Here is a 17,233-nt window from a genome sequence, read left to right on the forward strand (position 1 = left end):
CTAATGGTTATGTCAAATAGTTTAAGTACCTTGCTCAGGCCTATGACCTTACCTGGCATGATATATATTTAATAATATCCTCCACTCTTAGCCCGGAGGAAAAAGAAAGGGTGCGGACTGCCGCCCAGGCACATGCGGACGATGCCCACCGTGTAGATAATGACTTCCCAGTGGGAGCAACAGCCGTGCCCAGGGAGGAGCCCAATTGGGATTATCAAAGTAATGCCCCTGGGAGGAAAAGTAGAAATAGGACGATAACTTGCTTAGTGGCAGGCCTCCAAAAAGCGGCTCATCGCCCAGTTAACTATGACAAATTAAGACACATTACCCAAAGAGGGGATGAGAATCCGGCCGAATTTCTTGACCGCCTTACTGAAGCTCTCCAGCGTTATACTAAGCTGGACCCAGATTCAGCAGAGGCTAAGGTAATCCTCAATACTCATTTCATAGCACAATCTGCTTCTGATATTAGGAAAAAGTTAAAAAAGGCTGAGGACAGTCCTCAAACCCCCCACCCTCCCACCAACAAGATCTGGTGAGCATGGCATTTAAGGTTTTCAATAATTGAGAGGAGCAGGAGATCGCCGATAAGACTGCTCATGAGAGGGAGAACTATCAGTTCCTGGCTGCTGCCATCCGGCCTCCTCCGAGAAGAAGCACCCAACGTATGCCATCTGGAACATGCTACAAGTGTGGGCAAGAAGGCCACTGGGCAAAATTCTGCCCTTCACCGCGACCACCGCCTGGACCCTGCCCAAGATGTGGACAACTGGGGCATTGGGCAGACGACTGTCCCTCCTCGCCTCCACGAGGTAGGCCAGTCCCTCCCCGGCCCCAACCACGCAGGCAGGAGGAGCCCGACCCGACTGAGATTCTCTGCTTAGCTACACAATGACAGTGCCCGGGGCCACTGGCTCCCCAAAACATCCCAATGGAGGAGCCCAGGGTGTGCTTTTATGTAGCTGGTAAGTTAGTATCCTTCCTCTTGGATACAGGAGCCAGTTTTTTGGTGTTATCTCAATACGCAGGGAAGACTTTTCCCTCCCAGATCTCAGTGGTGGGTTTTGACGGCCTACCTTCTTGTCCCCCATCTACGGGACCAGTACCGTGCAAAATAGACAACTTTCCCTTTTCACACTCCTTCCTAATCCTACCCCACTGCCCTACCCCCCTCCTAGGGAGAGACTTGCTTTCCAAATTCCATGTCTCCATCTCATTCCATATCCCCAAGCAGCCAACTCCTATTCTACTTTTATCTCTAGATGAACCCCCCCCCCCATAACCTCCCAGTTAGGCCCTTTCCCCCTCCCTCCAGATCTTGTCAACCCTCTAATCTGGGAGACTTCTACACCCACTATGGCTAGACACCATACTCCTGTTCTCATTAAGCTTAAAAACTCTACCCATTTCCCCAGCACATCCCAATACTCCATTTCCCTCAGACATAGGCAAGGTTTAAAATCTATCATTCTCCGCCTTCTTAAACAAGGACTTCTCAGACCTACTAACTCCCCCTTCAACACCCCTATTCTGCCAGTCATTAAGCCTGATGGAACCTATCGCCTAGTCCAGGACCTGCGCATCATTAATGCTGAAGTCCTTCCTATTCATCCTGTTGTGCCTAACCCATATACACTCCTTTCATAGATACCTCCTGGAACCACCCACTTCTCAGTGCTGGACCTGAAGGATGCATTTTTTACAATCCCCTTGCATCCCGACTGTCAGGACTTCTCTGCCTTCCAGGGACGGACCTTACAATAGCCTCACCAGATCTTTGGTTCAAAGTGTCTGCAAGCCACAATTAAGATGTTTCCTGGTCTGAACATGGTGGCACATGCCTATAGAACCAGCATTTGGGAGTGAGAGACTATAGAATCCAAGTTTGAATTCAGCCTAGTCTATATAGTAAGCTCAGTGGTAGAGTGTTTGCTAGAATGCCAAGAGCCTAGATTTGAACTGCAACATAAAAAAAAGGTAAAAGCATACTAGCTGGGCTTCATTCTTTTTTTTTTTTTTTGTCAGTCATGGGGCTTGGAGTCTGGGTCTGGGTGCTGTCCCTGAGCTCCTCAGCTCAGGGCTAGCACTCTGCCACTTGAGCCACAGCACCCCTTCAGGTTTTCTGGTGGTTAATTGGAGCTAAGACTCTCATGGACTTTCCTGCCCAGGCTGGCTTTGAACTGTAATCCTCAGATCTTAGCCTCCTGACTTGCTGGGATTACAGGTGTGAGCCACCAGTGCCCGCAGTTGGGCTTTATTCTTAATTGGAGTTTGGAGTCTTCTAAGCTCAAGGTTTTTTCTTTCTTTGGTGTGTGTGTGTGTGTGTGTGTGTGTGTGTGTGTGTGTGTGTGTGTGTGTGTGTAGAATTGAATTCTTTGTGGTTGTAGGACTAAGGTTTTCATTTCTGGCTGCCTGCCAGTTAGTTAATGCTCTCTTGCACATCTAGAGGCCTGTGACATTTCCTTCCATGTGTCTTCTCACACATGACGGCTAGATTCATGAAGGCCAGCAAGCAGGAAGGTCTCAGGAAAGTGGGAGAAAAGAAACAACAAAGGCCAAGTCCCTTTCCCAAAGCTTTCCATTGATTAACTCAGGCCTGCCAGGACAGTGTGCCTTGGATTAATTCAAAATTCACTTGTATGAGATCTTTTTTTTTTGGCCCGTCCTGGGCCTTGGACTCAGGGCCTGAGCACTGTCCCTGGCTTCTTCCCGCTCAAGGCTAGCACTCTGCCACCTGAGCCACAGCGCCCCTTCTGGCCGTTTTCCATATATGTGGTGCTGGGGAATCGAACCGAGAGCTTCATGTGTAGGAGGGAAGCGCTCTTGCCACTAGGCCATATTCTCAGCCCTTGTATGAGATCTTTATGTGTTCAAAAGTCCTTCACGTTTGCCGAATCACGGAAGTGACATCTCGTCCTACTCAGCACCAGCCACACCCAAGTCTTGTTCACACACTGCACCACTGGAGCCACCTTAGAGTTCAGCTCACCATAAACATATGTGTATTGCATTATAGTTCAAGAGAAGTTGGAACTTCAAAGATAATAAGTGAAGTGAAGCATTTGTATCACTTTTTTTGGGGGTGGGGAGTGCTGATTTTAGGGCTTAGCTCTCCTCGTTAAGGCCGGCTCCTCCACGTGAGCTACACACACTTCTACTTCCACACATTCCACTTCTGGATTTTTGTTGGTTTCTTGGAGATAAGAGTCTAATGGATGTTTCTGCCAGTGTTAGTTTCAGACTGTCATCCTCAGATCTCAGAATCTTGAGAAGATGGGATTACAGGTGTGAGCCACTAGTGCCTGGTGTGTAGCATTTCTTAGTAACTATGTCCTGTTTTTCAGTTCTGCTTATCTCCTTCCTCTGAGCTGTATATGAGTTATATGTTAAGACAAGCTGTATGGATAATTGCCCTGATAGCCATACACAGATGGATTCAGAGACAGTGATTGATAATAATGCCTCCTCTACTTGACCTTTTTTTTTTTTTTAATTGTTTGGCGTTACCCTGATTGCTTCCTTCCTTCAATCTTTCCCTACTTCTGCCTTTGATCATAAGTCTAGTTTTAATTTAAAAGTTATTTATCTTTTATGCATACATGTTCATGGATCTTTTTATGAAAATAAAGGTATGTTTAAAATATCACCTGAGCTTCTCTCCCTTTTTGAGAGTTCTGGTTATGTTTATATATTTCAACCTATGACCCCCCCAGCATGAAAGGATTGTGTCTCTGATACTGTTTCTGATCTCTGAATCAGTCGTAGAATTCCTTTGTACAGATGCAAATATGGGATGGATCATCACAACCGCCTGGCATCCTGGTGGCAGTCGGTCCATTTCCTCTTGAGGACAGGTTACAGAAGGTCAAGTCCACATCTAGCTGTGTAGTGGGAAGGTTTGCCTGAGTGTGGCATCGCATCTCAGCCGGGAGCCATTCACCTGCATCAGCACCAAACCTTAGGATCCGTCCTGGGACCTCAGTGAGAAGCTGCTCTCCTCAGGCATGTTCCTCACCGCCCTAGGACTACTAATGCCGGTAGCCGTAGCTGAGTTTCTCATTGGCCTGGTTGGAAATGGAGTCCTTGTGGTGTGGAGTTTTGGAGAATGGATCAGGAAAGCCAGGGGGTCCTCATACAAGCTCGTAGTCCTGGGTCTGGCTGGTTGCCGGTTTCTCTTGCAGTGGATGATGATGTTGGACTTAAGTCTGCTTCCTTATGTCCAAAATTCTTTCTGGCTTCTCTGTGTCAATATTGTCTGGTCTGTGATGAGCCAAGCCAGCCTGTGGTTTGCTGCTCTCCTCAGTGTGGTCTACTGTAAGAAGATCACAACCTTCCAACATCCGGCTTACCTGTGGCTGAAGCAGAGGGTCTATAGCTTGAGTCTTTGTTGCCTCCTGGGGCACTTGATAATAAATTTGGTACTTCTGCTTGGCACCCAATCCTCGGGTCTTTCTCATGCAAACAAGAGCATTGACAACTTCTTTTCAACATGGCAGAATCGTTCTATATTCCACCTCACTTCAGCAAGTGGGCTGCCTTTAATGATGCTTCTTGTTTCCTCTGGGATGCTGACTGTCTCTTTGTACAGACATCACAAGAAGATGTGTGTCCACACTGTGGGTAGGAGGGATGCTCGGGCACAGGCGCATGTCACTGCCTTGAAGTCCTTGGGCTGCTTCCTTATGCTTCACCTGGTTTATGTCCTGGCTAGCCCCTTCTCTTTTACCTCCGACCATTCGCCTGCTGATGTCACCAGGGTCTTAATCTCAGAGACACTCATGGCGGCCTACCCTTCTCTTCATTCTGTTATACTGATGTTGGGCATTCCTAAGGTGAAGCAGACATGTCAGAAAACCCTGGGGAGGCTAACTGGAGCGTGGAGCACCTGTCACGTGATTCGGGGAGAAAGGTGGTGTCAAGATATTCTTTGGAGACTTTCTTTTGATAGCTTTCTAGGAAGGAGCTAATTTTACGTTAATGTTTTTCTTCTTAACTTTCTGTGTCGATAAACAGAGCATGGAGCTGCTCTAAGGGAGGGAAAAGGACAAAAGAGGGTGAAGCATTTTGAAAGAGAATAAATATGGTCCAGTATTTAACTATGAAACTTGAGCAAGGAAACCTGTTAAAATTGTTTGGGGAAGGGGGAAAGAGGAGAAGGTGGGAAAGGAGTGATAGAGAGGATGAGATCGATTGTAATATAGTGTAAGCGTATGTGGGAATGTAGCAATGAAACGCCCTCCTCTGTATAACTAATGTAGGAAATTGTTTTTAAAAAAGGATTTTTCTTCAATATCAGTTTAATGAGTGGGCAACAGAAAATACGGAATAAAAGCAAATATTTTTCACAATGCAGTGAATTGTTTGAATGTATGATAGAAATCAAGATGGGATTTTACCTCTTACAGATTTTATTTTTGTCCACATTTAGTAAATCATTTCACTATTTTAAATTACATACACAGGTAATTTTATTCTGGAAAATAGAACAATGCAATCATTTTTATGAAATGTCATCTACCCATTAGTATTAGTGACTTAAGCTTTTGAAAAAGAGCATGAAATAGTTTTCCTCTTCCCCCACCTTAGTAGAACTAGTTATTAAGTGGAGACAAAACCTATTTATATTCTGGAAATTTCTTTGAGTCCTACATTTTTTCACAACTAAGGTCATTTGGCCACTATGATCTATATTAGACAAAATGAAGTGAAGGGTTTTGATTTTACTCTCACAAAGCAGATTGCTGGTAAGGAGGTCATGCTTTACCCTCTATCCGCAGCTACTCATCCTCACTGGCCACTCTGGCCTCTCCACAGCTAGAGTTTGCGTTCTAGTTTACCCCGTTTTGAGTTGGATACAAATCTTGGAATGTGTAGTATGGCAGCAGAGTTTTTGTGGCTTTGTTCTTTCCTATGTCTCTGATGACTGGAACAATGAATAGCATAATAGATACTTAAAGAATATTTTGAAGTGACTTGAGTAACTCTGATAACTATTCTTTTTTGTTTTTGTTTTGCCAGTTCTGGGGCTTGAACGCAGGGCTTGAGCACTGTCCCTGGATTCTTTTTTGCTCAAGGCTAGCGCTCTACCACTTGAGCCACAGCATTCAACTTTTACTGTGTATGTGGTACTGAGGAATTGAACCCAGGGCTTCATGCATGCTAGGCAAGCGCTCTACCACTAAGCCACATTTGCAGCCTTCTGCTAACTATTCTTAAAACTACTCTTTACATCATAAATAAAAAAGCTGAGCTGAGCACCTGTGGTTCAAGCCTGCAATCCTAACTACTCAGGAGGCTGAGCTCTAAGGATTATGGTTTGAAGCCGACCCACGCAAGGAAGTCTGCAACTCATCTCCAATTAACCACCAAAAAGCTGGAATTGGAGCTGTGGCTCAAGTGGTTAGCCTTGAATGAAAACAGCTCAGGGACAGTGCCCAGGCCTTGAGTTGAAGCCCCAGGACTGATACAGAAAAAAATAAAAAATAAAAAGCTGAGGTCTAGAAGAGGCAGAGGCCTGCCTGGCATTTCACAGAGTCTCTGGCAGTGCTGGGACCCCTGCTGCTCTATGATTTAGAGCGAGTGGTCCTTTTCTTTCAAAAACAATATGGTTAGCATCACTACTGCTTGAACTCAAGCCTCACACTCAGCATGTTTGCTTGGCTGGTGCTCTACTACTTGAGCCATTTCTCCAGCCCTACTTTTTTTGCTACTTATTTGTGGATAAGGTCTTATGGACTTCCTCCCTCATACCAAAGCCCACCCCCTCCCAGTGCTGACTTTGAACTATGATCTTCTGGATTTTAGCCTCCTGACCTGTTCACAGGTATGAGCCTCCCATGCCCTGCTAGTTTAAACATACATTTTAAAAAGCTCATTTAAAAAGCTTAGTTCTGAATCTAAAGGACAATACTTGATTCCTTAGGCATCTTTCCATTGAGGGGGAAGCACAATCTGAGGTAAGATCTCTCTGTGTATCTCAGGCTTTTTTTGAATTTATGATCTGCCTGCTTCCGCCTCCTAAGGGCTGGGATTATGGGCATGTATCACCATACCTTGCTACTCTCAACATTTTATTTTTACATCTTATCAAACATGCCAATCTAATTAATCTACTCTTCTAAAATTAACTGTGTTTACCTAAGTCTGTGGAAAATGGTAATACGAGTCACATGTGGGTGTTAGTTCAGGAGAGATGGCTCCAATCAGGTCACTGAGTTGGGTGTGGTCAGGTACCATTTTTTGTCTTGGGAAGGAAAATATCCATTTTTAAAATAAGATAATGCTTCTTAATTTTTAGAATGAGGCTGTCTATTAAGCCAGTTCTATTTTATATTGTTGTCTTTTTAAAATGATTGTGATAATAAAAGTAGCTAAAATGTAGCTTTGCATTTTATCAAGAGTGCTTCTGTATAGTCCATGATCTCATTTAATTGCACAAATGGTACTCCTACCCTCATTTTATCGGTGACCAAACTGGTGTGTAATGATTTGCTCACCACCATCAGTTGGTAAATGACACAGATGTAACAGTCCCAGTTTTTCGACTCAAAGAGGTTTTTGTGCTTTTCCCAGCAACCCATATGTAAGTCATTTTCAAACTTGTTAGCCATCATGTAGGATGATGTGGAATGCCAGTTTATGATCCTTTTTTAATTCAGGAAATATAAACTAACTTTTAAATCTTGCATTGTTAATATACCTGGGGACTAAGACCTCAACTGAGAATAGATCAAAGTTTGCATGATTTACTTTCTTTATGTACATAACAATAACTGGGAAATGGAATCACCCTAATATCTATTAATGCATGAAAGGATAAAGAAAATGTAGCATAATATAAAATTTAATATTATTCAGTTTGAAGAAGAAAAGAAACACACTCATCCATGAAAACAAGGAAGAACCGAGAGGATATTAGGCTCAATTATGTTCAACAAAGCAGAGCGGGTGATTGTGACCATCCTTTCACAATGTATACATATATCTATCAAAATGTCATGTCATTTTCATTTACCGAGGATACCTTAAAAAGATTGAGTGAAATCTTATGGTTTCCAGGTACCTTTTGGGACTTGATTTCCTTCTTCTGTAAATGCTGTTGACAGGTGTGAGGCTGCTTTGTGTTTTAGCCAGAAAACAAATCTGAAGGCAAATCTGTGTTCTTGAGTTGATTCCTATGTAAATAAATCTTAGAATTTGCATCCTCAGAGTTGCAGCTGTGTGTGTGTGTGTGTGTGTGTGTGTGTGTGTGCGCGCGCGCTCATGCATGCATTACTAACCTTCTTGTGCACTACTTTGATGGTGTAGTTTAGATGTTTGAAGTAACACAAATGTGACATATGAGCCAGACTAAAAATGATCCAAGCAGTACAAAGATATGAAGAATAGCAGCACTCCCTATCTCATTCACTGTTGTCCCACTACCTGGATTTAATCATCTTCTATGCTTTTAGTTTACTGGTGGTTGTTTTTTTTTTTACAATTTAAATGATAAAAACGTACTTCCTACTTGGTTCATCCACACATTAACAGTAGCTTTAAATCCCATTCAACAAAGTTAGTGGATTATGTCACTTCACCCTAAATCTATTCTATTAAGTGCAATCAGTTTTATTTTGCCATCCTTCCCAGCATTAATTTCATCACAGTGTGTTTTCAGCTCTACCTTTTGAACCATAATGTATGATATTTGCTTGCAGAGTCTCAGCCGTGTAGACAGGAGAAGTCAGTCCCTCAGTTCTCCTGCACATCTCTAGTATTCTGAATTCTGTCACCTGTTGTATCCATGGGAAGGCTTGGCAATTGGACTAAGAATCAGATCCAGAAAGGGTTGGAGTAGTCACACTTCAGGGGCTGGTGCTGGCCCCACCATTCACATATCCTTCCCTACTGCATGTTCTCAACGCTGCCTGCCTCTGTGAACTTGTCTCTGAGTTGTTCCCCCAAGATTCCCAAATCCTGGGTGGGAGTACCTGATTGGAAGATTCTAGGTGCTTTACCTAGAAAATAGGAAAGCCAGAAGTTGGCTAGAGGAATTCTCTCCGGATGTATGAGGAAGCATAAAGACGTGGGGAATGTGAAAGCAAAACAAAGCAAGGCGGTATACAGAGATAAAAGGGTAACGATCTGTATAATTGGACCCCCAGGAGACGGACAGAACAAAACACAGTAATGACACATTTGAAAAACTAGTGACCACTAACTGCGTTGAGTTTAAGATGAAGAAAACCTTGAGTGAGAGGTCTCAATGGGTACCAGAGAGGCCATGGGAGCTGCAGAGAGCCCAGCACACGTAAGCACATCAGAGGGGAATGCGAGCATATCCAGTACAAAAGGGAACTTGGTAACACTTGGAGAAACGGCAGGCTGTGAATTAGATGCACGCTAGCTGTGGTGATGCATGCCTGTAATCCCACTGCTTGGGAGACGGAGGCAGGAGAATTGCAAATGTGAGGCTAGCCTGGGCTGTCTAGTAAGACCTTGCCTTTCACAAAAATAAAAGAGTAAGTGTACATTTTCACCAGAATGTAGAACAAGACTTTAAAAAAAATTACATTTATTCTAGTAAATATTTTACTTTTAGTAATATGTTTCTGGCTAGTGATACATTTTGTATGTATGCAGTGCTCATTATAAAAATGCCAGTGGAAATCAGTAGGTTGAATGTCATGAAGTTAGTGAACAAATTCTGAAATATTTGAATAAAGAAAAAAAATGAAGCTCTCCAGGAGTTGGAAAAACTGCACTGTCACATTTAAAATTGAATTAAAGAAGACTTGACCTGGCTGCAGCCATCTTGAGGCTTAACTACCATTACTACCCCTGAGTAAGCTGGATTGGTTTTCCCTGCATGATTCCCTCGCATACTAGAAATCAATAAAATAATAACAGCCATTAGAATTGTGTCTAGGGCATTATAACCAGATACACACTAGTATCTTTAGTTCCAGAAGCTTGCCCAGAGAATTTGCTATTAGCTTAAAATGGACCATGTACATTGCTGCTCAGATGAAATCACTTTTGTCTTATTACCTGCACTTCTGCATCTGGCCCCAAATCTGAGGATCTCCTTGTTCTGGCTTCTGCCCAGACCATGCTACTGCCAGTAAGTTCCCAATAAATCGCACTTGGTGCAATCCTGAGCCAGTCTGCTTCTTTCCTTTTATCTCACCATAACTTGTAATTGGTTCTCATATACCAAGGCCAGGTCGTTTTTGTAATGGGGGAAGAAGCAGAGAAAACATCTGTGAGTGCTACAAAATGTATTAGAATGTAGGAAAAGGAGATATAAATCAAGCACCCAAGGGAGAGCAGAAGCCAGCAATGGCAACGTTCCCCCAAGTAGTGGAAAAGCCTTAGCAACAGATGCACATTGTAAGAACAACGCTGGATGCTTTACTTCAGTGCTTTACTTAGGAGCAATCACCCGAGTGATTCTTCACCATCACTGGTGAAATGAAGTCAAAATTAGGGAGTGTGAAAATGTTCCTCCTGCTCACTTTACATTCCCCCCCCCCATATTCTTTTGTATCCAAACGTATCCCACTGAGCTAGGAAGCAACACCAAGAGGAAGCTGAAGTACTGAGAAATGCTTTTTTAGGGGGGGAGGTAGGCAGAGGTTGGCAGGAGATTGAAATTTCTTCTCAGAGAAACTAAGTACCATGGGTTTAGATACTCAAGTATAAAGAATAGCAGTTTTAGCTGGGTGCTGGTGGCTCACATCTGTCATTCTAGCTACTCAGAAGGCCTGATAACTGAGGATTGTGGTTCGAAGCCAAGCCTGGTCAGGAAAGTGAGACGCATCTCCAGTTAATCACAGAAAAAAGCTGGCAGTGGAGTTGTGGCTCAAATGGTAGTGCACTAGCCTTGATCAAAAGGAGCTCAGGTGTGGCCAAGGCCCTGAGTTCAAGCTTAAGGACCAGGGTCCCCCCCACCCCCCCAAAAAAAAGTTTTTATGTATGTGGATTTAAAAGTGCATCAGTTTTAATGGCTACTGTAGCAAATTACCACAACCAACTTAAAACAACACTTTAAACAAACTATCCTATGGGAATAAGAGTTCTTGGGGGGGCCTCTTTAATGAGGGCATATCCCCCATTTATTGGGACTCTACCCTCATGACCTCATCACCTACAAAGTTCCTACTTTCAAACACCATCCTCTGGGGATTAGGTGTCAACCTATTTTAGGGGATAGACATATCTAGCATATAGCGGTGCCTGAATTCTTAACTATAGAACTGAAACTGCATTTTGCCTTGGTTAGGGCTGTAGTGTGTGGCTCAGCCTGGTTTTTACCCTGTGCCTCATTTCAGATGTGTGTCCCCAGCTCTGTTGTTGCTCTGGGTGTCTGTGTTTCCTGGCATCGGGCTCGAGAGCTGCTAGGCTCCTTTTGGGTTTGATTCAACAGTTGTCACTGTCCTGGCGTTTCATTCTTGACTTCTCACTCCTCTTCTGGATCTTTATCTGTAGAATGCTACAATCTGAGTGCGGCTCAGCTATGGCAAAGTTTATTTCAGTACCTGGGACCTTAGCCATGGCAAGAGCTTAAACTCCCTTGAATGAATAAGAGGGGCAGCAGGGGGCTGGGAATGTGGCTTAGCGGGAAAGTGCTCACCTTGCATACATGAAGCCCTGGGTTCAATTCCTCAGCACCACATAAACAGAAAAGGCTGGAAGTGGAGCTGTGGCTCAAGTGGTAGAGTGCTAGCCTTGAGCAAAAGGAAGCCAGGGACAGTGCTCAGGCCCTGAGTTCAAGCCCCAGGACTGGCAAAAAAAAAAAAAAAAAAAAGAGGGGCAGTAGGAAATAGGAGCCAACAGACCATCCTACGAGAGCTAAAAGCATGGGATTTAGAATCTGACATTTTGGCTGTGATAACTTCCAGCGGTTACTAACACTTAACCTCAATTTCCTTTCTAAAAGGGGGATAAAAGAACTTCTAAGTGTTTTGTTTTAATCAGCATTGTGTGTGATGAGTGTATCCCAGTTCGGCATGGTAACCCCTCTGCACGTCATTACCGGGGGTGGGTACAGTCACAAATAAAAGAGACCTACACTGCCAGGGTGCTTCAGCCAGCGATTCCTGCTTAGAGATTTTCTTTTGAGTTTGGGGAGAAGACAGGCTTGTGCAATCAGTGGCGGTGGGATGCAGATGGAGAAGTAGGACGTTATTTTGCCTTGTCCTTCGTGATGTTCTCAATCCAGGATATGTATCTGTGGACATTGGTGTAGATGCCGACGTCCCCTCCCATGAAATGTCCAACTTCGATTCCCTGGAGCTGGTTTTTACAGATGACAGTAGCAACAGCTACCTCCTACCAGTCAGGAGAGTGGGGATAGGGGAAGAGGGGAGGAGGGAGGGAGAGAAAAAGAGTGTGAAATCATTTCCTTCTAGGAATCCTCCTCAGTCCTTGCCTTAGGTGAGCTCCTTGGTTGTGAACGCAGCACTGAACTGGGGACAGCAAGCTTGGATCTTTTTCTCTAGCCTTGCTGTAATGAGCCTTCATAATCTTGAAAGCCAGAGAATCATATGTAAAATGAATCATACTCTGAATGTTTGAACTAAGGAAGTCAATTACAACTTGTGAAAAAGTTTGATTTTGTGTGTGTGGACTTATTGATTCATTTTCAGTTCTCTTCCAAAACTAGAGAGGATGCGAGTCTTGTGGGGAAAATGTGACATGGTAGAACTGTTGAAAGCTGGCAGATCTGGTTGGATCTCAATGTTTCCTGTTTGTGGTGGCATCAGGTAAATTCATTCATTAAGAGAGCTTGACACATTTAGCCAGGCAACAGTTCACCCTGAATTCCTACAAATTTTGATTTTTTTAAAAAAAGCAGTGTCTATTTTAATTACTTATACGATTTTGCTCTCAGATGCAGGGCTTGTAGCAAAGTCTTATTGCCTGGAGGAAATACAGAGCAAAGCTCCCTGGTAAGGAGAGCTCACAGCTGAAGAAACAATAGTGTTTTTGTGCTCCGATGACAAATTCTCAAAAAAAAAAAAAAAAAAAAAGAAAATCTAGAAATGAGAGACATTTGGATAGCATGGTTCCTTGACTGGACATGGTGTAAGTAAATGAACATTGATTGTAGAGCAAAAAAGAAAAGAAACGTACCCCCAGAATGCGGCTGAACACTTTCACAAACTTAATGCACAGGGAATTCCTGTGGGTGCGTCCTTGCTCGGTTTTCTGGCAGTCTGCGTCGGTCATCACGGGGGCATCCAGGTTCTGTCTGAGGTCAGGATGTCTGCCTGAGGGAAGATGAAAACCGAGTTCCGTTCCTATGGCCCTTCAGTTCTCACCCACGCCTTGGTTCAAGTGGTCTCTTTTTGTATGTGCGTGAAGAAAATAAGGAGTGTGAGAAAGAGGAGGATTGTGAAGCAGCCATCATGTGTCTTTGGAATGCAGTTTCCTTTCTGCTCCACCTGCTAAGGCTCCAGAGCATCAGGAGGACAGTTGAAACTCTGGGGCGTTGGGGAATCTGGGCAGGTCTCCTTCTGCGAGCTGCACTCCTGTAGCGTCTCCCTTGGGCCTTTGCCCAGTCTCCTTTCCCCTCTCTTTCTCCCAGCTCTGAGGACACAGATGCCCCTCCTCAAGGATACCTGGTGACCTTGACTTACAGTGGTCGAGCACTTACCACTGTTCTCCTGGCTCCAGTCCAAACCCGAGAGCATGCAGATGGTGCCTGGCTGGACGTCTCGGGAGGCGATGGGGATGGTCTGCACTTTGTGGTTGAGGATGGCGGGCTGAGCCAGCCTGATGAGCATGAGGTCATCCTGAGGGGCCGTGTGGCTCGAGTTCCAGTAGCGGATGATCTGGATGGGGCTAATGGTCTGCTCGGTCCCATCTCTGATTCTGCTCTTGAAATTCCCTAGCATCACCTTCAGGTTTCTGGAGGGAGGATGGGTCGGAAGTATGTGTCATTATCACCACCACCACCATCACCACCATCATCACTAAGATACTGAACGTTATAATGTGCCACATACGACAGTGGCTCCTTTATCTAGTCTCTCTCATTGATTCACAGTGATTCTGTTTTTATTCCTCTTTTACAGATGAAGTCAGAGAAGCCCACAGTACATACATTGTGGAATCCTTTGAATACCGTGCTTTAATGCAGTGTTCCTAAGTAGTCAAGAGGAAAATAAGACATGCCAAAGAAATTGAATTTTCCATCATCTCCCAATCTCACCTACTCAGATCAGGCAATTTCCATTTCAGTGAAGGCAGAGGAGTAGAAAGATCTGTGAGGTATTTTCAGGGTTTCTCCACTAAATTCACTCTCCTTTCTGTATTCTGCTTTGTACATTTGGAAGGTGACATGGGAATGAAACCAATGGGGCTGGGGCTTCTTAAACCCAACTCTTCTCAATGTACCCTCAATTTACTCAGCGGAGTACACTATCAGTTACTGTGGGGCCCTCCATTTGTATCTCCGGGGGGGGGGGTGCTGAAAAGGGAGGAGAGGCAGGAGGTAGCAAATGTGCTGTAGGATCAACCAATGGTAGCTGGCTATGTCTTTCGGTGAGGAACCTATGTTGCACACTGTAGGGTGTTTAGCAATCTCTGCTTTGGTCACAACTGTTCTGATTGTGATAACAAAAATATTTGTAGACAAATGTGTTTTTGGCAAATGTGCCTGAGGGCGAAAGATTCCCCTATCTGAGAGTCACTGGGTTGGATTAAGATGATGATACTCAGTACTTACGGTAAGTAGCAGTGAGCTGGGGCCAGAACCCAGGTGGTTTTGATGAGCACCCCCACACATGGGTTGAAGTGGGACTTAAGGTATACCAAATAGGGAGCAGGGTCTTCCTTCTGCACAGATGATTGAGTGAAAAAAGCTGTCCCTGAAAATATCAACAATGTTCTCAATGTGTAAGTGTTAGAACAAATAAGACAATAGTTTCTCAATTGAAATAGAATCTATTAGTCAGGAATTGACATTTTCCTGATAAAATGTAAGTAAAATGACATTATTGCCTCTAATATTTCTAACCCTTTTTGGTTAGTACTGATGATATTTAATCTCACAAAGGTTATAATAAGGAAGACTCATTTTACTGCTTGTCAATTGATTTTATTTTCTTGAAAAGCAACTTTCTTGAAACAGGCACTAAAAACAGTACTTGACTTAACAAGGCTCTGTTGGTGCATTCCTGTGATCTTAGCTACTCAATAGGCTAATATTTGAGAATCAAAGGTTCAAAGCCAGTCCAGGAAGGAAAGTACATGAGATTCTTATTTCCAGTTAACCAAAAAAAAAAAAAAGTCAGAATGGAGCTGTGGCTCAAGTGGTATAACACCAACCTACAGCTAAAAAGGTCAGGGATGGTGCCTAGGCCCTGATGTCAAGCCCCCCAAAAGAAATAGTAGTGGACACACACAAAAAGAAATAGTAGTGGACCTACAAATCTCGAGAGTCTCAGAATGTCTGTATGGATACCTGGCTTTGGAAGCATTTCAGAGTGACTATAAATACATGGTTATTTCAGAGGCTCTGCCTTTAAAGCACTTTTCATTTATAATTTTTGCATTAGTTTTTTTGTTATCTTTAAATAGTTATACAAGGGAGTTTATTTTAGGAATGTTGATTTTTGTGAATCAATATCCCCAAAGTTGAAATCATTGGGAATTATATTTTTTCATTTTCGCTGGATCATTTATTTTGCTATTTACTTATCCTATCATTAAAGCTTATCTGAGGACATCTACTAAGAGATCATACCTTGTGACCTGATTCCCACAAACCCATTTTAAAGTAGCAATTTAGTATAAACAAAGATTGTGAATGAGCACACTCATTTTAGCACTTTTTATTGTATCACAGTACTGGAAGTATACATGGCTGAAATGGTATTGTTGGACATTGGAATACAGAAAATATATTAGCTTTGGAGAGCATTATATACATTAAAATTATATCTATAGAACATTAAATGCTAAAATATATTACTATTTTATTAAATCTTACCAACCATAATATGTACATAATATGTACATAATGTGATTTAATTGTCTAAAATCAAGAATAAAGAACATAAAAATAAGTCTGACAGTAAATTCAAAGTATTGACATACAGTCACCTAGAAATGAGATTATGAATTTTTTTCTACTTTAAATTTCCAAGTCTTCTAATATAAACATATATCTTTATAATTGAAATACTTAGAAAAAGCTTTAGAAAATAAAGGGTTCCAGTATTGGAAATAAGATTCTGTTCTTGTCTGTTCTCAGCACTTTTCTTTTTTTCATTTTTTTTTGATCCTCAAAGGCTGGCCTAGGACTTCCCCTTACACAGATTTATTTACTCTTCATAACTCTGTATTGGAGGTAGCAAATAGCTCCATCTGACTGAAGAAATTGTGGCACAGATGTGTCAACATGCCCAATGCTACACACTAACTATGTAACCCAACCTTGACGGGGCAGGGAAAATGCCCCAGTGGCAAATTCTGCAACCAGAAGAACATTGTGGCAGGCAGGGACTACAGAAAGTAGGGCCCTGGGTATCCAACCTCTTGTTTCAACCTTTGCCGTGCTCTGAATTGTATGGTTTTGGAAAGAGGGAACAGCAGGGGTCAGCATGGTTGACTGATATTTGATATGGTTCTCCGGCCTTGGGACCATATTGGGACTTGTTCAGAGGGTGTGGAGGCCCATAGTTTTGGAATGAACACTTACTGTTGAGAATTCTCCAAATCAAGTCTGTGCTGTCACTTACCCCACAGACTACCACTAGAAGGGTGGGCTGGCTGTCCGATTCTGCTCAACGCAGTCTTCCTTGACTCTTCCCGGGCACCCTTCAAACATCCACCCCTGATCTACACCACCTATTTTAACTTGTGCCTTACAGCACAAAGTAGAAGGTCTTACAAACATACCAGCAAGGACAGTCAAGTAGAAAATAAATTTCATGGTGGTCCAGCCTTCCCCTGTGAGGTGCAGATGAGCAGTGTGTGAGGTTCTCAGCTCAGTTGTCTCCTTAGGAACACCTACCAGAATTAGTGGGTACAGTCAGGTGTGGGGCATTACAGAAACAGTGGGTACGGTCAGGCATGTGGCCATTACCAGAATCAGTGGGTATGGTCAGGTATGGATGGAGGCACCCGGTGGGATTGGGAAGCAGCTCTGGGCATAACCAGGGAAGGGAAATGTCTTCCAGGGAAGACAGAGCACCATGCCTCTAATTGGGACATACCAGGCAAGGAAAACCTGGGTCCA

General features: G+C 43.3%; 2 protein-coding genes across 2 annotated transcripts; one reads left to right on the forward strand and one right to left on the reverse strand.

Annotated features, from left to right (window-relative positions):
* Positions 1 to 4,031: 4,031 nt before the first annotated feature.
* Tas2r5 (taste 2 receptor member 5) lies at positions 4,032 to 12,044 on the forward strand. The gene is made up of 2 exons (XM_048337718.1): positions 4,032 to 4,845; positions 11,962 to 12,044. The coding sequence occupies exons 1-2, from the start codon at positions 4,032 to 4,034 to the stop codon at positions 12,042 to 12,044; spliced, it is 897 nt and encodes a 298-aa protein (XP_048193675.1).
* Positions 12,045 to 12,168: 124 nt separating this feature from the next.
* Prss37 (serine protease 37) lies at positions 12,169 to 16,927 on the reverse strand. Its single transcript, XM_048337956.1, has 5 exons — positions 16,894 to 16,927; positions 14,717 to 14,858; positions 13,643 to 13,896; positions 13,120 to 13,256; positions 12,169 to 12,315 (listed from the first exon to the last, which is right to left on the reverse strand). Exons 1-5 carry the CDS (start codon positions 16,925 to 16,927, stop codon positions 12,169 to 12,171), a joined length of 714 nt encoding a protein of 237 aa, XP_048193913.1.
* Between the last annotated feature and the right edge of the window lie 306 nt (positions 16,928 to 17,233).

This window comes from Perognathus longimembris, chromosome 2 (genome assembly GCF_023159225.1).
Source record: "Perognathus longimembris pacificus isolate PPM17 chromosome 2, ASM2315922v1, whole genome shotgun sequence".
Taxonomy (NCBI): Eukaryota; Metazoa; Chordata; class Mammalia; order Rodentia; family Heteromyidae; genus Perognathus; species Perognathus longimembris.